General features: G+C 39.1%; 1 protein-coding gene across 6 annotated transcripts in view; it reads left to right on the top strand.

Moving 5' to 3' along the window:
* The window catches only part of NKAIN3 (sodium/potassium transporting ATPase interacting 3), a 501,823-nt gene extending 481,558 nt beyond the window's left edge, over nt 1–20,265 (top strand). For 2 of the 6 annotated variants that reach the window (XM_075920625.1, XM_075920626.1), the window contains exon 6: nt 19,467–20,265. In XM_075920625.1, the coding sequence (XP_075776740.1) occupies nt 19,467–19,480 (14 nt within the window). In that variant the 3' untranslated portion in view covers nt 19,481–20,265. Of the gene's footprint in view, nt 1–12,545; nt 12,701–14,140; nt 14,174–19,466 lie in introns of those variants that run through there. The other 4 variants (XM_075920623.1, XR_012901430.1, XM_075920624.1 and 1 more) reach the window with 4 other exon arrangements.
* Nucleotides 20,266–20,623: the final 358 nt, after the last annotated feature.

The following is a 20,623-nucleotide window of genomic DNA, read 5'->3' as shown; positions in this document are numbered from 1 at the left end:
TGCCTGCTAGAATGAGGCTATCGTGCATCTTTAATGGCCACATATATAATAAGGAGCAGTGCAGGGTGCAGATACAGAATATAGCATAGTGCCATACTTCAGAAGGGAGCCTTGACTCTGCGGTGTGTAACATGGCAAGAAGGAGTCATTCAATTAGAAGAAGCACACATGAGTAGGTTGAAGTCAGTAAATTATTTGTGTATGTCTTCGTTGCAGACTTAACTGAGGAGTTGGCCCTTAGCTCTCCCCCATCTATACAACAACCTCGCTATTCTGCGTTTAGTGATGCTTTTCAACATGCTAATTGGCCAAAGGTCAGAGTTCATGTGCCACTTTCAGCAGGCCTGCTAACCCACCCTCTTTGCAGTGAGGGAGCACACGGAATCACTGGAGTCTTTGTCATTGACCAGTGCCTTCCCACAGTTCCCCCTGCGGAATCCTCCCACAAGTTCTCCCACAATTCCCTGGAAAATAATTATAGAGCAGTCAAAATTTCTGCAGCACAAATAATCATTAGTCATACTCCCAGAAGTCCTAGCAACACATAGGAGCGTGTATAGCACCAGGGAGGACACAGTAATATGGGTAGTGCTTTGTGTACTGGATAGGCTAACCTTGGTGTTCAGAGCTGGAAGCCAATCACTCATGTTACTTCAGCAGAACTACCCTTTGTATTCAAAGTAATTCTCATTCTTTCTTGTGAAACATTAGGAGAGTTAAAAAAAATATGTTGTAATGCAGAATTTAGCTTTTCTTTAATGTTTTCTTGTTCCTATAAGAGTTACTTGTCACAATGAATTATAGTTTAAGACATTGGAATACCTAGTGATACAAAAATACAAGCATTAGCCTCCAGTCACCTTTCTGGAGGCTGAAAGGATACACACACACAGGCCCATGCACACACATCCCTTAGAATTAAAATAGTTTACTGACTTAAAAATAAAAATGTGAGTTCTTTCAGTCAATGTCTATCTCATAGCATGCCAATTTTAATTCCTCTTCATTGTTTTTGCTACTGAGAGATAGATAAATAGATGGATAGATCCCTTCCCTTCAAATCTCCAAATCTTCAAAAAACAATCTCCATGGCTAGGGATTGTGCTTTCCTTTAAGTCAGGGGTGGGGAACCTCAGGCCTGGAGGCTGGATGTTGCCCCCCCCCCCAGCTTGCCAGACTGCAGACCCTGAGGCTCAGAGACACCCTCCCTCCAGCATTGGGGAGCCTGCACTGGCAGTCCAGCTCCCCAGCCACCCCACTGCGAGGCTGGAGAATACAAAATCTACTAGCCTGGGCCCTCCTAGGCTCTGGTGTGCGAGAGGAATGTGGGGAGTGTCTTTCTCCTTCAGGGGCCACATCAGTGATTTTTTTCTCACTTGTATGCGGCCCCCGACTGATTTTTCTGTGGGTCATTGGCCCCAATCCAAAAAAAGATTCCCCACAACTGCTTTAAGTAGACACAGATATAATAAATAATAGTCCTATTAAGGTTAAACAATGCCTATAGTTACTGTTCATCTATTGTTTATTAAATATGCCTCCTTATTCCTAAATACTCTGCTCAGCAAGCCTTTTTTTTAACATACTGATTTGATTCTAGCTTTCACTTAGCTAATTTAACATTGATCTTGTTCTAGTCTCCACCTTCTACCTCCTTGGCCTTTCTGTTTATATTAAATCTACACTTAAATGGATGTTATCCCAAACCTCAGCTCCCAGCACCTTAGCTTTTCTGTTTAAATTGTATCTATTGTTAAATCAATCTTACTCCAGCCTCCAGCTTCCATCTCCTGAGCTTTTCATTTGACATCACATCTAGGCCTAAGTGGTGCCTATTCGCATCCTGAGCTTTCACTAGCTTTTCTGTTAAAGTTCACTCTCTTTTTCAATCTGTATTTCCACATCTAGTCCTGATCTTTGTACTTTTTCACTTCTCAGTGGCAACTGCCTTGAGTCATTTTTTCCTTGTTGGACTTGTACAGCAACTTAGCAGAATCCCACCCATCAATGCAAATCCCTTCTCCTTCTTCCAGTTTCCAATATTCAGTTTAAAGCTCATCTATTTCAGTGTTACTGTTCTTCAAGTGGCAGTTTTTACTATCGGGTATTGGACTTAAGATCTCTAATTTAATAACAGTTTTCAGTTCTGCTTTTAATATGGGGTATGTAGGTCTCTATTGAAAGGTAATTGCATGTTGTGAGGCTGTGTGGAGAGTTAAATAGATTATAGAGCTAATTAATCAGGTTTTACACCTAAATTATCCTTATTACCTACTGGTAAAGGATCTTGGGATTCAAGTAATTCGAATGGTTTCAGTTTAAATGAATATTCCCGTTGCTTCCTTTTATGAATAGCTCTGCATGTTTGACTCATTTAAAAAACTCATGAATGAATTAGCAATTTAGTATTCTGAGTCTTCAAAGCCTGCAGCTTTAGTCTCTCCCTCCCTCCTCCCACCCTGTTTAGGAGACCAAGAAATGTAGAGGACAATCTAGTTTAGTTTTAATAAAAAGAACGTTCCTAGTCTTTTTCCTTGCTAAGATAACCTTGAAAGAGTAAATCAGTCTATGTGGGTCCCTGGGCTGAAATTTCCCTAAAGACCGCAGATTATTCACAGTTCCCTTGCAGTCACTCGGGACTGTGAGCTTGCATGGCCACTGGTCCCAAGGAACACACTAACTCAATAGCAAGAGGCTGAGGGCAAGGGAGATCAGGTGAGTACAGATCACGTGCTGGGCTTTTTTGGGGGGGTGATGGTATTTTTGGTGAAGCACTGATGGCAAAACTGGCAAAATGTTTAAGTGGACATAGACAGGTCAGTCTCTTAAGCAGCTTTGAAAATCTCAGTTCTAAATACAGGCAGTCCCCGGGTTACATAGATCCGACTTACATCGGATCCCTACTTACAAATGGGGTGAGGCAACCCCGCACTAGCTGCTTCCCCCCAGTAGACCATGGAGACGCGAAGCTAGCGCCCACCCCCCCAGCAGACCAGGGAGACGCGGAGCGGCTTTTCTCAGCAGACACCTCAGCTTGAGAATAAAGGACTGAGGGAAGTGAGGTTTGGGAGAATAAAACTGAGCTCTGGAGAAATGTTTGGCTAGAGTTTCCCCTACAATATGTACCAGTTCCGACTTACATACAAATTCAACTTAAGAACAAACCTACAGTCCCTATCTTGTACGTAACCCGGGGACTGCCTGTACTGCAACTGAGAAAAGAAACCAATACACTTCTCCAGGAAAATTGGCAAGTTGTTCTGGAAAAGAAAAGCCTAGATTTTCATACAATTAAATTAAAATAATCAAATTAAAATAAAAGAAATATTTATAGAAAACAGACATCTCACAAAGTATTGTTAAGATGGCTACACTGATAGGACAAGAGAAAGGAGAAAACAAATACAATATATTTAAATAAGTAAAATTTTTTATGTACAAGTTAACATATCACCTGCCCTGAATGCTACTCCTGTTATAGTAAAAATTTGTTTAGGGCCAGTTTCTGTTAGAAGATTCCAGTGAGAGAACTTCATTCCACTGAATGACTTCTTCATTTGTGATCTGGGTTTTCTTCTGCAGGTGAACTTAAAGAGATGAGCTATATCCATTATTCCAGACATCCAAAATATTCAGTAAGCATTATTACTTCATCCTTCAGATATTTAATCTGTAAATATATTGTGCTAGGTTATTCAGCTATCTTGATACTTAATGTTTGTTAGGACTTTATTATAATATAAGAATGAACTTCAAAAAATTACCTGACATTGCAATTCAGATTGTGGTAAAACAAGAGAATAGCTCTTGAGGCAACCTTGGCTATATAATAACAAGGCAGGAAGAGAAGTATAATCAGTACATCAATGAAAACTCAGACCATACTGGCAAATAACTGAAGCAAGAGGATGATACAAGTACAAAAATCAAAAAGTGAGAAACAGCCTCTTCCCCTCCCCCTGCCCCCAAAAAAGCTTATAGTGTCAAAATACCTAACTTACAAACTGGCATTGACCTGTAAGTGGGGTAGATCAGTTGTAGTCAATCTTACCATCTGAACTAAACATTTTAAAAGGGCACCAGGCTTTATAGCCTCAAACCAGCAGAGAGATAAAGGAGTCTTGATACAGAACACATATCCCTGAATCAGCTTACAGCAAAAGATCAAAGCACATCTTCAAAAAGCAGACTCCTAGCTTGTCTCCCCTGAAGCCAGCCTAGAATTTATCATTAAGATTGTGAGGTCTGAGGTGTGACTGAAGTTGTAATGCAACAAGCTTATACATAACTATCTCCTGTACTGTTTGAACTAGGAGAGCTGTCCTTTTAGCAGACCAGTGCAACATCTGTGTTCTTAGAGCAGCAGGGTATCATCTCTGGTCTTGGTACCAGATCAATGCGGTTGGTGGATTACTGTGGGGATATATATTTTTTGCATGCACTCAATTTAACATGCACATTTGCACTGTAGCGATCACATTATGAGGAAATGCAGATATGCCAGAGCATTGTAAGTAAAGCAGTTAGATCAGAAAGAAAGCAGAAAACACAAATTCAGCAGCTAGCCAAAACAAGTTCTATCAAGTATTCTTGTTTCCAAGTATATTTACCAGTTAAAGTTAGCTAGTAGGAGTTAAAATAGCTGGCAGATATAACTCGCACTTCAGTCAAAGACACCACACCATTGTAGAATTAGCCTGCTTCATGCCCTATTTTCAACAAATCCTGTCTTGCCAGTAACACCATTATTTTCAAAGGCAAACATTGCACACAATTTTCATTGTGTGGAACTGCTTTAAATGGACCTGTCAATTATTGTTATGATAATACTTTTTTAAAAAGAAAAAGGAATTCTAAATGTAATCAAGAAAACTATATAACTTGTAATTATTTGTTAGGAAAGTATTGTACAAAGCCGTGTTGCTAGGTGACATAAGATAGTTAAATGTGCAGAAAAATAGCTGACTCCAGTGCCTCTGTTGAGTTGCCTTGGTAAAATGAGTATGAATCAAATTCTAATGATAGCAGGAGTGAGCTGTGGTAATGAAAACCAAAATGGAAACTAGAGTGGGCAAAGCAACCATTGCGAACCAAAGATCTCAGAGTGAAATTCATAGATGGCAGAGTATGGTCTGATAGAACTGATACATGTAATTAAGTAATTACTTTGCATTCACCATTACAAATAATAAAAGTAGCAATTTACTTAATCTAAAGAAAAAGTTTTATGTGTATGTCAAGTTAGAGGATAGGAAGGCCAACAGACACCGTTCCCTCAAAATCCTTAACTTTGTGAACTCAAATTAAATATGAGAGGCTCTTAAAATGTACAGGTGCCTTGGTAACAGAATTTGTACATAATGGACCCAGCAAGAGAAAGATAATATAGAAAGAGAAATACTCTTCCAAGAGATTTTTACATGTTATCTCAGTTGAAAAGAGATCCTTAATGACTAGAAAGCAATCAATGTAAAAGCTTAATTTAAGAAATGACTTTTAAAAATACTTTGTGAAATTGCACAGCATGTGGTGTAATTTCAATAATGGAGTGAAGTGTTCAGTAGCTTTTTAAAATATGACTAGCGAACATTTTGGAAAGCGCAGTTTTATGAGGTTAAAGAAGGGCCAAAATGGTCCAGTGAAGGAAAGTTTGAGCCTTACTAATTGGTAACTTCTTTCATGTTTCTTATATCTTCTTGTACCCTGTCCCTGGCAGAGAATAGCTCTGAATAGCTGATGTTAATGTCTTAGTTGTTAAATCACTGAAAACCTGGAAAGATCATCCAGTAGTGAAGATCATAGTTTAAATTACACCAGTCTTAAAGTGTCCTCAAAGTGTACTCATGAGAGAACATTTCTTAGGTTTAGTCATGCAAAGAAACTCCATCAGGAGAGTACTCAAGTGTCAAAAGGTGAACATCCAAAATGAGACGGGAAAGTTTAAAATATGGGGTCTATCTATCTTGCCCAGGGTACAGAGAGAGTCCAGAATCAGAGCAAGGAATATCACTCTGAAAAACTCTTTAAACCCTGAAATCTCTCCCTCCAATCCCAAGTAATTTAACCAGTTCAAAAAGTTGTTTTCTTATAATTTTCTGTCCCCTTTCCATTCCTTGTCCATTTTGTCTCACCTAGTGCTTTTTGGAGACAGAGAAACAATCACACAATCATATATTCCAATGATTTTGCCTCTGGTCTTCCTTCCTTACACTTACTGAACTGTTTCCCCTTGTAACAGGGTGGCAGTTTCTCAGATCCAGCAGAGAAGTGCAGGGTTGTTCTGTAGAGCCACCCTCGATTCAGCTGCTAGGGTCATATAATTACTGTTGGCCCAAACTGAGGAGTGGTTCTCGTTAGCTCATCCCCGCCTATAAGACCGGAGTGTCTCAAGGCCAGAGCAAACTGGTAGGAGAGGAGTTGCTCAAGGGAAATCCTACTTGCAAAGAAAGCTTATGCTGAGGTTTATACTTAACTGGTGTCTAAATTACAATTAATTCAGTTTGTAATTTGAAGGTAGATTTGAACTTCATACATTGAGTCTTCTGCACCAATTTTATACTCATGCAACTGTATTGGCTTCCTCTTCCGAACACCTCTTGAGGTCCCTTACAGAATTTTTAAATCTTTTCCTAGCCAGAGTCCACTACCCAGTTCCTGGCAGAGAATATGAAGCTCTGTTCAAGGTGATCAACTTTCTACTAAGTATATCTTGCACAATTCATATGCCTTCCATGGCTGAACACCATGCATAAGAACATAAGAATGGCCATACTGGGTCAGACCAAAGGTCCATCCAGCCCACTACCCTGTCTGCCAATGGTGGCCAATGCCAGGTGTCCCAGAGGGAGTGAATCGAACAGGTAATGATCAAGCAATCTCTCTCCTGCCATCCATCTCCACCCTCTGACAAACAGAGGCTAGGGACACCATTCCTTACACATACTGGCTAATAGCCATTAATGAACTTAACCTCCATGAATTTTTCTAGTTCTCTTTTAAACCCTGTTATAGGCCTAGCCTTCACAACCTCCTCAGGCAAGGAGTTCCACAGATTGACTATGCACTGTGTGAAGAACTTCCTTTTATTTCTTTTAAACCTGCTGCCCATTAAATAACATGCAATAAAATGAAACAACACCCACATTCATAACATCAGAATTCCAATTCCAAATAATGCAACAAAACATATTACAGGCAGTCCCCAAGTTACGCGGATCTGACTTATGTCGGATCCGCACTTACGAACGGGGCTTTCTCTCCCCGGAGCTCGCAGGCAGTGGGACCGCCCAGAGCGCAGCGGTCCCGCCACTTCGACCTCCGGGGCGAGAAAAGCTGCTCCGGGTGCCCCTGGTCTGCTGGGGACCATCTCCAGCAGACCAGGGACACCTGGAGCAAAGCTGGGGAGGCGGAGGGGTCCTCAGAGGTGCGGCACCCTGCCGCCACTGCGGCTTTGCTCCCTGTGTCCCTGGTCTGCTGGGGGGGGGCGCAGCTAGTGCGCCCCCTCCCCAGCAGACCAGGCTTTTGTTGTGGACCCTGGGGTAGAGCAGCTGGAGTGCTGCCGGGTTGGTCCTGCAGGGACCTACCTGGCAGCCCAGCTGTTCTGTCCCAGGCTCGAGATTCAGCCGCTGTTGAAACTGATCAGTGACTGCTTCCAGGAAGCTGGGGACAGAGCAATTCTGCCTCCAGCTTTCTGTAGTCAGCCCCTGGTCAGTTTCAGCAGCAGCGGCTGAATCTGGAGCCAGTTCCGACTTACATACAAATTAAACTTAAGAACAAACCTATAGTCTCTATCTTGTACGTAACCCGGGGACTGCCTGTACACAGAGCTATGGATAAGCAAAATGTATACAATCTGAAAATGACACCTGACAGTAGCTTGTCTAGAGGGGAAAGTGGAGAGTGGTGTTCCTTTAAGCCATTGATCTCTGAGCCTTACACAAGTGTAAAAGATCTTCTTAATCTTACTGTCTCCAAAGTCATTTCAGGCTGAACTACTCAACATGCTGTTACTGTGGTGATTCTCTAAGAGCACAGTATGTTTTCTGCATATGAATGATCTGCTTACACTTCCATGTTCAGCCACATCTAAAACCTGGTACCTTTGAAAGGAAATGTTGGTAATATAACAGTGGCTCACGCTGTGGCTGCTGTAGCTAATCATAGAATTGTAGGAGTGGAAGGGACACGACAGATCTTTTAATGAAGTCCTCTGCACTCTTCCTGCAGTGATCCTGAAAGCTACTGGTTACAATTATGGACTATGGCCAAATAAACTGTATTTTGAGTGAGACATTATCTTTTCACACCCCTTTTTTAATCCTGCGCTTTCCTCCCAAACCTGAAAAGAAATGTTAGCATCAGCACATGGGAGACAGCTCTGGATTAGTAGGAATAAAACGTATTTGGATGTCAGCTATCCAGCAAAGTATGGATCTTAAAATCATTAATGATGGCAGGAGCACCTCCTTGGTCCCACAGTGTTTAACACTTTTCTCAATGAGGGACCTGGATAGCTATTCGTCCTCCCCCCTGTACTGCCCATGAGTGAATGAACATCATTTTCATAGCCTGCCCATAGTAACAGTCAAGGCAGTTTTGCAGCCTCCAAGCTCAGCACGCAGTGAACTTTTAAAGAACGTTTCATGCTGGCCATTAAGCATCCGGCACAACCACAAAACTCAGGCAACACAAGAAGCGAACAATTCCCTGGAAATATGGATCATGTTTTGCAGCCAGCTGCAGATAAAATAACTAGTTTCCTCTGTAACCAGTAATTATCTACAGGGTGCTGAAAATTCTCTCCCTAGTTTTCTAAGTGCATCTCTGCAAGAACATAGTTAATGACTGGACTCCACGCAGAGTTCTTTTTCCAGTGACTGAATATCACCACTGCTAAACTTTTTTTTTTAATGCACAGGGTATGTAACTGCAGAGAAAAATCACTTGATATTTCTATGGCACTTTATTCACAATGTATGTTGCTCTTTGGTTTAAAGCTTATTATAATAGTCTTATGGATCCATAGCAGATATTGCCTATAATTCATTAAGCAGGTCGGAGACACATAATCAATTATGCAGAGACATCCTCTGCCTACTTTATTTTTCTGGGGGAATCTACATAAATGTTAATGCTTTTTTCTCTGTCTCCATTTTAACAAAGGGAAACATACATCTTAAGAGTTCACTGAAGCAGAAGCAAAGAGTTTTATTTGATACATTTGACTCCTATAGCCAAACCAGAGTGTCTCTTGCAGCTGGATGGTACACAGAAATATTTATTTTCTCAGGCTCAGTCAGACTAGAAGCTCAGATATCTTCATAGTTAATAGATACCTTTTCTTTGTTGTTTCCATCCTGGGAATCAGCTGAGACATAAGTGAAAAAAGCAAGTCAAATGAAATCAAATTTCTAAAATTCATTGTATGAAAAATAATGTATAATTAAAATAACTGAAAATGAATCTTTTATAGAACCTCCTCATAAAGAGGCTTTCTAATTTGAAAAATTGTCAGCCAGATTTACTTAAAACACAGTTTTAAAGGGGAAAATGACATTTTTCTTTGTTGTCTCATGTAATAGTACTGTTTCTTGTTTTGAGAGCAAAGTCAGCCATCCATATTTATATGAGAGGGCTTTTGTAAGATCATGTATGCATGGTTATGAATAGCAGAGAGAAACATTCAGCTAGTTATTCATCTCATATCGACTCCTGGTTAGTATCTCGTATCTTTACATGTGCATGACATTATAGATTTTTATGTCAAAGATGCCTCCGAGTTAGAAATCAGTCATATTAATTAGCCTCATTTCCTATACAGATAAATATTAGGAAAAGATTAGTTGGTTTGTTTTCCTTATGGATGCAGATTGTGACTGGTGGAAGAGGAATTGTGTGTGATTCTGAAGTGGTGAATTATCCAAACCAAATGCATTTCCTAAATTCAGGTTTCCTTCCTTGGAAGCTGCAGTGTATGAATAGAGCTAAGGCATAGAATAGAGCTATGGTACCTCGTCTATAACATGTTCTCAATAGGTAATAATGCTTCTCAGAGTTTTGAGAAGGCCAGAGTGGAAGACCACAGGGATAGTGTTACTGTGAACATAATTTCTTCTGAGTTGAGTACTATGCTTGATTTCTACACAAGAAATAGCTGAAAATATCTGCAAACAGAAAGCTTTTAAAAGTTACATCCTATTCTACTGTCTCTTTCTGGATGTTTGTACTGTATTTTCATATAAGAGTCTGAATGAAGATTGGAAAGTAATAAAAAAATACCATAGAGTACAAGTCACCCTGTGGCTGGCACACTGACTGTGTTAGCTTTTTCTCGGCATGATGTAATGCTCCGTAGGCTATGCAACAGTGAACTGATGGCTAAGGCACTAGACTGAAACTCAGGATATCTGGGTTTTGTTCCTGGATAAGCTAACATGGCCCATATTTTTAGAGTATTTGGGGTTGAGTGCTCAGTATTGCAACCCCTTAACTGATTTAAAACCCTATATCTCATTTTTAAAAGGAAGGTAGATATTTAGGTACCTAAATCCCATTTACTATCAATGGGATTTAGGCTTCTAAGTGCCTAAAACCCTTTTTCAAATGAGGTATAGACTCCTAAATCAGTTAGGCATTGCAATGCTGAAGGCCTGAATGCCAAAATACCTTTCAAAATCTGGTTCCAGTTTCCTAAATTCAATGGGAAAGCCCACATAAGTCAAAGGAAATTTTCCCATAGATTTCATTGGGCTTTTGATTAGGCCCTTAATCATTGTATCTCAGTCCCTCATCTATAAACATGGATACAGACAGAGACAATCACCTACAGGATCTTTACCGAGCATTCCTAAAACTGAAATATCCACCTGGAGATATGAAAAAAACAAATTGACAGAGCCAAAAAAGTACCCAGACATGAACTTCTTCAAGACAGACCCAAAAGAGAAAATAACACAACTCCACTTGTTATTACCTATAATCCACAACTCAGACTCCTCTAGTGCATTATACACAATCTAAAACCCATCTTGGAAAATGATCCCTCACTCTCAGAGGCTTTGGGAGAAAAGCCTATTCTCGCTTACAGAAAACCCCCAAACCAAAACGAATTATTTCCGGTAACCATGCCACACAACCATATCATAAGCATCCAGGAACCCAGCCCTGCAACCAAACACGGTGCCAACTCTGCCCACATATCTATACTGGCGAATTCATCATTGGAGCCAACAACATAATCCATAATCCATAATCCAAATCAAAAGGATATTTGACTGCACATCCAGTAATTTGATCTATGCCATCAAATGTCAGCAGTGCCCCCTGCTAGATATATTGGACAAACTGGACAGTCTCTGCAGGAAAGAATCAATGGACACAAATCAGATATACGTAAAGGAAACATACAGAAACCTGTTGGGGAACACTTCAATCTTCCTAATCACTGTCTTGTCACAAACCAATTCTACTAGCCAGATACACAGAGAAGCATTGGAATTAGAATTCATCCGCAAATTGTGTGAAGAATCCTCGTGTGCTGTGAATTGAGCACATCGGCACTGGGCATTTCAAGGCAATTCCAGACAAGAACAGCTTCTTACTGTCAAATACAAATTCAGAGTAAACAGCTGCTGAAGCAGTTGAGCCACTCCTTTCTTGCTGTTTTCCTACTACACCCTCTGAATTCAGCAATGAGAAATATGAAAAAATGGGGTTTGGTGTAGGCGTTAGAACTAAAGAACCCTGGTTAAGAATGAAGAGCTAGAAAGTACAAACATAATTATTTGAACAAGAACTCATTTGTGACCACAAGAAGTGGCATTAGTGTCATCCTCAAATACAGATATTCCACCATCATTTCTGATGTAGAAATCTTGAAGAAGAAAAAAAGAGGCAAGATGCTTTCTCACAAGATCACCGGCCCAAAGAGATTTGTTCAGAGAAGCTGCCTTTTGATTTTTCACTCATTCTTTTAATGTCACAAATAAAATGACAAACTCTGCTCTTTATCTCACATATGTAACTTCCATTGATGTGGGTCCATTGATTTGCACATATTTAACTGCAAATAGAATTTTGCTCATAGGATCCAGCACCTTCATTTCTCCTTATTAAACTCCCCACACATACACTTCCCTAGGGTTTTGATCTGAGCAAGAACTGCTTGATTAGATCTCCTGAAAATAAAAGGCCACATTACCACAAACTGACCTTCATATGCACCCCACATACACTACCCCTTTTGGAAGTACGCAGATATACAAGCGTGCACTGCGTTTGGGTTGGGTGATAGACTGGTCTCTCCCTGCACAGAGTGAAGCAGGCACAAAAGGAGGCTAGGTTGAGGCCCCTCCATGCAAATGAGTCTCACAATATTTTTGATTTCTGTCTGTCAATATATTTGATTTCTTGTCTGCATGTATGTTCTTTATTACTATTATTATTTATTATTCAGATTGTTTCCCCGCCTCCCCCCCCCCCCCATTTTTAATTCTCTATGTGTTTTCATTTCCATTTATTCATTTATGGACCTGTTGTATTTTCAGTTGATTTCATAGGTGGACTTGACACATACTGCTATCAGCAAACCCCCCTGGAACATGTTGAGTTAAAGCCTGTAAAGCCAGTAAGTAAGGTTTCAGTCATATGGACAATATTAATTCTTCTAACAGGACTGAAAACTACTCTGCTGCTGAAGTAGTTTGGCATGAGATTACTAATGGTTTAATTATAATTTACCATTAACTATGCTAAAATGAATCAATTTAAAACATGCTAAAACACTACACGTTATAGCTCATATCCACCAAAACAATGAGTGAATATTTCTCATGCTTTATGACTAATTATTCACACTATGCAAATTGGCATCAGGGGTTCAGAAAAACTGAAGGGAAAAAATTCTTCTCTGCCAGCTGTGAAACAGAAATAGTGTAGATATATCACTGTTACTGCCAATGGCACCTAAGCCTTAATTCAGGGGTAGCTCTTGGTGGGTCACTGCCACTGTGTTTACCTGCGCCTCCACAGGTATGGATGCTTGCAGCTCCCATTGACTGTGGATCACTGTTCCCAGCCAATGGAAGCTGTGGGAAGCAGCATGGACCAGAAAAGAACTTCCCACATCTCCCATTGGCTGGGAATGGTGAGCCACAGCCAATGAGAGATATTATCACGCATACCTGTAGAGGTGCAAGTAAATATAGCAGTGACGGCTTACCAGGAGTTAACCATGGGGAACTGGATCTGGCCCATGGGCCATTATATGCACACCTCTGCCTTAATGTGTGACCCCTTAAAGGAGAGAAAGAAACTCTTACTTTTAGCCAGATTTAGCTAGCTACCAAATGTGTCAGTGTAATCTAGAGAAAAATTTGCTGAGCAAAAGAAAGTTCACCATGATCAATCCATGGAGCAAACACAAAAATTCAATTATCTTTTCACCATAAATGATTTGCTTCCACAATTAAAATGCCATTGTTTCCATAGTTTATTCAAACAAAATATTCTCTCATGCATGAAAGACACACTTGCAAAATGTTCTTTTTAGGTTTGTTTTTTAATTTGGGGTAAATCTGTGCACTGGCAGATGTTAGCAATGCATCAGCTTGGCAGAAGCGCAGATACCTTCAAATGAGGAACGCTTCAAAGTACATTGGTAAAATAGATCACTTGGCAAATTCTTGTCAGGTGTTTATAAATTGCTGTCCTGATCCTACGTGTCATGAAATTCCCATCAGAATCTTTCATGCATTGTAAGATAAAGCCAAAGTGCAGCTGACTAACTTTACTTGATATGACACAATTTTAGCTATTAGGTAAGAGATTCAAAGGTTATATTTTTAAGCTATTTATTTAGAAAGTTTTAACAAGTGTACAAATCCTTAACATGTAAACATCTGAAACAAAACAATCATAACTGTTTGTTTTTGTTTAAATAGACTGTATACCAGAATACAGTCATCAGAACTTTCTATTTAACAAGGTGTCACATTATAGAATGAGTATCATTACAACAGTTTTGTAATTTCTTGTGATTGTATTAAATTTTGAAATCATGATATCACAAAGTTAACAGACCAGGTATGTCTATCAAATGTTGATGTTCAAAAAATGGACAGGTGTGCTGTCTTTTTTGCAGGTGAATGTACTTTGTCTGAGTACTGAATAAAAGGTAAACAAATATTTAACTATCTCTCTGTCCTCTGTCTTTTTGAAGTTGTGTATTGTTTTCCTCGTGGGGATGTGTTCAGGGATTGGAAAAATCTAGAGGAAGACTGTTAATTTATTTTAAAGAGAACAATTACTTACATAGTGTTTAAGATGGGCATTTGCTACATGAAATCAGAACTAGGTTTTCATTACTCTTAGAATGTTGTCAAATATAAATTTTCACTCCTGTGTAGCAGCATTTGGTTGCAGAAATGTAAATTAGGAAAAATGTTTCAATTTTGTATCATTACAAAGAGACGACATATTGTAGAATTATGAAAGCCCAGAAAAAAAATAATTGCAATTTAATAGTGTGTAAGGAGAAAAAAAAGAATCCAATTAAGACAACTAATAAGACAAAATAGTGATCAGTTTATGATCATATTGATTGCATCTCTGTGCTAGGATCTGAATTTCCAAAATATTCCACTAATGGCTTGTCTACACATTGAGTCATTCTGGAATAACTATTCAGGATTAGCTTCTCTGGAATAACTATTCCTGACTAACTCCAAGTGTTGACTCTCTTTTCTGGAATAAGAGTTCCTTGTTCTGCTATTGCTTAATCCACTTTGGATTAAGCTAAACTGAAACAAAGTATTCTGACTCTTGAATAAGACTGTCCATGCTTGAAGTCAGGCTACATCTACACTATAACAGAAAGTCAACTTAAATTATGCAACTCCATCTATGTTAATAATGTAGCTGGAGTCAGCATACACAGGGCCTACACTGGGAGAAGGAGAGTTGATTGGAGAAACTCTCTCATTGACTTCCCTAACGCTTCTCCTTCAGAGTAGAGTAAGAGGCAGAGCAAGCTGCGGTTGATTTGGCAGGCCTTCACTAGACCCACTAAATCGACCACCAGTGGATCAATCTCAGGGTGTCAGTTCAGGCAATAGTGTAGATGTAAGCCTTTGTCAGGAATAGCTCTTTGCTCCAAATTCAAATTCGACCTTGAATTAACTTTAGGTATAAATAAGCCTTAAAGTAATGCTTTTGTTGCTCTTTGATATGGAAGGAATAGCAGTGGCATGGGTTTATTAAGTACACTGAGACTTGGCTTACACTTAAAAGTTAAAAACAACGAGCAGTCTTGTAGTACCTGAGGGCATGTCTACAATAGGAAATTATTTTGAAATAATTATTTTTCAATATTTTTCAATAATTATTTTGAAGTAATAACTCCCAAAATAATACTTTTGAAATAGCATGTCCTTATTACAGGGAACCCTTGAAATTAGTCCGTGGCAGGCTCCCTTAATGTGGATACACTACCTCGACTTAGAGCCCCAGGAAGCACTGGGAAATAATTTCTTTGAATGACTGTGGGGAGTAGTTACTTCAAAATAGCAGCAGTGGAGTCCACATACCGCTATTTTGAAATAAGTGTTATTCCTCATGGAAAGCAGGAGTTATTATTTTGAAATAACCAGCCCCTTATTTCGAAATAATGGGCTTAGTAGTGTGGACATTCCACTTGTTTTTTCAAAATAACTCCCTAGTGTAGACAAGGGTTTAGAGACTAACAAATATATTGTATCATGAGCTTTCGTGAGTAAAACCAACTTCATCATGATAGAATATATTTGTTAGTCTCTAAGCTGCCACAAATCTGCTAGTTATTTTTAAAGTTACAGACTAACACGGATACCCCTCTGAGACTTAAACACTAGGCCAACATAGCTAGGTAGCGCTAAAGTTTGAAGAACACACACTTGACCAACATACCTACCTCAACCTAACCTCAAATATGCATGCCATTTTGTCGACAAAAGAAGACTTCTATTGATGTAGCTACCATTGTTCAGGGAAGTGGTGTACCTACACCAATGGAAAACCCCTTTCTGTTATTGTAGGTTACATCTACACTACACAGTTATGTTGGCGCACAGATCCCTTGGTATTTTGTCCATAGTGCAAACATGCCAGATTGAGATAATGAGACAAAAAACATGGATTAGGTGGAAAGAAGATCCTAAATGCTACGTTTACATTTCTGATTTAAATGTTCATCACCTTTTTAGTGTAGGGAGTTCCCTCAATGTTGATTTTAAAGACCACCACTAACTTTACTGAAGGGTTAGAGGAAAAATTGTGATGTCCAGTATTTTATTAACCAGTGCACTGTTGTTCAGATAAAAAGGAGATGAAGTGGTAAATGTTTCAGAAAAGATTATTTCCTTTTTGAAACTTCTGCAAAATTTGCAACTACAATTGAATTATGGGCACAAATTTGAAAATTTTCACATTAAATAACCTGTTTTCAAGCTGAGATCAGGTAGAGATGCATGATTGAAGATTTGCACCCAGATTTTACTTTGTGGGTAGGCAAACTTTGTGGACATAAATTGCACCTGCTAAATGGGAGACCTCCCATTCCTTCCAAGTCCTGCTTTGGTTAACTTGTGACACCTAACAAGATCATGGCTGACAGCCCTGCAACTGTAGAGTTATAAAACAATAATAAACATCTTCAGTGATATTGTGGTTTTATGTAATGGCAAGGTACAAATTGGATTTATGCTTAAATAAGGGGGAAGAAGAATTTCAATCATCCAAGTAAATTTGAATTAAAAGCCAAGCTGCAGGAGACAAATTGGATAGTCGGTGAACTGTGCTATCCACTGGTTTGCAATGCCAATCTGTCTGCAATGCATCAACCTGCCTGCTTGTTTTCTTTCAGTAAGACAATTACTATCTGTACTAATTGTGGATGATCCTGGAATACCACAGTCCCCATGAAGAATAGTAACTGAACTGAAAAACTCCATTCCCTTTCACCTGAATAAGATACTTTAAAAACAATGAGCAGTCCACCCATGAAAGCTCATGATCTTTATTAAGACTCTAAATCTACTTATTTTTCATTTACTGTTTTCATCATTTTACTCCTAGGAAAAAGTAAAAATGTGACACTTCTTTATAAATTATAGCCAGGATGGATATTCAGTTTTCTTTCCCCTTGTCACATCAATATGTGGGGGTTTGTAGGCATTTGGCTATGAAAGTATTGTAGAATTATCCCAAAATCCTTCTTCTGTGGTCAGTAGTAAAGTGTCAGGACATAGGTAGGTTCCTAAACTTTTATGAATCGGTTTGATCAACTTCCATTGAATAGAAAATCACATTTACTCCATTTGGGTATGTCTACACTAATTCGAAATAGGGCTGCAAATGTAGGCATTCAAAATTGCAAATCAAGCTCAGGATTTAAATATCCCGTGCTTGATTTGCATCTTCCCGGTTGGGCGCCATTTTTGAAATTGACAAGCCTGGAATAACTGCCCGCATCTACATGCGGCAGTGAAACGGGCGTTCGAAATAAAGCCCTATTTCAAACTACCTGTTAAACCTCATTGCAGGAGGAATAACAGGTAGTTCGAAATAGGGCTTTGTTTCGAACACCCGTTTGGGCTTGTCAATTTCAAAAATGGCACCCGGCCAGGAAGATGCAAATCAAGCGCGGGAGATTTAAATCCTGGACTTGATTTGCAATTTTGAATGCCTACATTTGCAGCCCTATTTCAAATTAGGCTGCAAGTGTAGACATACCTTTTGTGAATTGTCCTGCCCAATGCATGAGAGCTACATTATAAGACTTCCTCAGATTTTCATAGATTAATAAATCATAGCACTTCAAACCCTCAGAGTTCTATGGCCTTATCAAAACTATGAAAGATTATATCCTTAGTCAGCTGTGGATAACTTGTTCTCTGGGTATGGGGCTAGAGACGGTAGCATATTTACAAGAACAAAGCCCAATGCTTTACCCACCTCCTAATCATAATTCAACTGTTATATATTAGAGGATCTGTATAGTGCTACAATAATTATTAATAATTAGCAAATCTGAGAAAAATTGTCCTTTTCACCCCTGAAGAGATGCTAACATTAAATGTCTTCTCCTAAGAAGCATTGCTTTGTGTACACATAATATGCATAGGTTGTCAATTTATTGTTGTTTATTTCTGTAGCTTCATCAGTTTACCTGACACTCTACAGTAAAAGTAAAGATACATTTTGGGTGCATCTACACTGCCACTATCGGTCAAAATAAGATACACTATTTTAGCTATGCAAATTGTGTATCTTATTTTGATTTAATTTCGAAATAGCTTTGGTCTACACCGCACCAAATTTTGAAATAAACCACTGTTCTGAAACATCCCTTAACCCTCGTGGAACGAAGGTTACAGGGATGTCGGAATAGCGACCCCATTATTTCAAAATCTAACGGGCTGGTTGAAAAGACGCATAATAACTATGTATCCTGAAATAGCGCCACAGTCTAGACGTACCCTTTCTCTCCTGAGGTGATTACAGTCTAGCTCAAGATGTGCAGAAGTAAGGGAATAGACAACACACAGATGAAATAATGAAAGAAATGGACAAAGGAGAGAGTGAGGAAAATGTGAATGTGTTCTCTTTGGAGGCAAAGGTAGATTATAAAGGGGATCATCAGACAGAAGGAACATTCCATTTGTACACAGTTCCAGGGCAGCATTAAGACCTAGGTTAATTTAATTTGGTGAGATTACAGGAAGTGTTTGTGTGGAGCTAGGGAAGGTAGCATATTTACAGGAACAAAGCCCAACGCTTTATCCACCCCCATAGTCATAATTCTCATGTTTGTTGTATGGATAAGACCCCCGTCTATGCTCATATAACCAGATTAGCTGGCCATTCTCCTTCACAACTTTCTGTAGGATAGGACTATCACACCTGCTTCTGACACTTTACTGAATGCACATCTTCTAAGCACTGCAAATCACTATGAAATAACCACATGAAAGGTCCCAGAATACAGTGCTAGGGCAGATGGATGGTATGTGCAGCTGCACAAACTCAGCTGACATATGGTTGGGAAACAACGTTTTATGTAGATCCAGTTCAAATATGTTTGCTATAACCAGGCCAGATGAGAGTATCATGAGCCAGCATGCAAAAATACGATTCATTTAATATGAATGAAGCCAGAGGAAATCGTCATTCTAACAGTTTCTGACACCTTACCAGATTCTGTCACCACATGGCTCTCACATCCTTTTGCCAAAGGAGATTACAGGGTGGGGTAATCTTCATAACTGCTTCCCAAGCATGTGCAGCCTTGCAGTCAACATTTCTTCTGTTCCTAGGAGTCTGTTCAATTGTGCCCTTTCACTTGGCTGCCACCAACATAGGAAGTGAACACCCAGAGGTCTGTTTCCACCTTTCTTGTTGATTAGTAACTCATCTATCTCTTCTCTCTATAGGTCGAACTAAGTAGTGAATAATGACTCAGCACTGCTGCTGTTGCTGAGGAAACAGACTTCAGAAGAAAAGACCCAACTTTGTGAAGAGTCACGTTCTATATTTCTCACAGAGTGTGTGGATTGCTCTTCCCACATGACTGAATCATTCAGTCACAGCCTCAGTACCATTATCATCATTGTTATTAGATGGATACTTGTAGATGATCTTGGATTTTTTAATTAGTACTTATATGGACACTTGTAAATTGTAAATTGTTTCCTTTTTAAATTTTGTTTTTTTACAATACCTATTGTTAAGGCATGACAACGAAACAACTTATGAAAATGATGAGAGAAGAATGTGTGTTTTTCAAGAAACTAAATATTTCTGGACTGTACAATCATACTGTGCCTGGCAAAGATAGTGTTAGTAAAAGATAATACGACTCCAGAATACATGTCAGGGGTCAGATACTTGTAGTGTAATATGGACTGTCTTCAATAACATAGCAGACTTTCAGGAAGTCTGCACCTCATGTTGATTGAGCTACTGTATGCAGTAGAAACTGATCATTCTTTTCCAGATATCCTAAATACCAACGTGCTTGTCTAAATATTCTAATTCGTATATGGGGTTTTTTTTCATCTCCTCCCCTGCACCCACAACAGTAGCTATCTGTGAGCTGAAGAGAAGTGAAATTGATGTTCTCTGTTGATGTCATTCTCCAAGAACCCTTAAAACCAGGGCTCTTTTAGATATCTGTAATTTGCACATTTTTTTGTTTGTTTTTACTCTTTTCCCCTCATCCCAGAAAGAAACCAAGCATGAATGTACAATATAAGCACTAACTACAGCCTTAGAAGTCTCTGGGTGTAGATTTTGCTCTCGATTTAAAAGTAAACAAGAAAATGTGGATATGAAAATGTGTATAAAAATTTATAAAGCTACCTGTAAATACTTATTGACAAAGGACATGTATGTAAGTGTGCGGCATTTTGTTTTATGTTTGATCACTACTAGTTTAAAAAAGAAAAGTCAGACACAAAAGCTACTTTCTGTGGGGAACTGACAGTCTTTTTAACAAGACTTTTTTCATTTTTGTTTAATTAATTGTGGTTTAAAATATCACACAAGACACAATCCCAAGAGAGTGAAATCCTCTGTTTCTCCACAGAAT

Source organism: Pelodiscus sinensis, chromosome 2, assembly GCF_049634645.1.
Source record: "Pelodiscus sinensis isolate JC-2024 chromosome 2, ASM4963464v1, whole genome shotgun sequence".
Lineage (NCBI taxonomy): Eukaryota > Metazoa > Chordata > Testudines > Trionychidae > Pelodiscus > Pelodiscus sinensis.
This window is presented reverse-complemented; position numbering and strand designations above follow the sequence as displayed.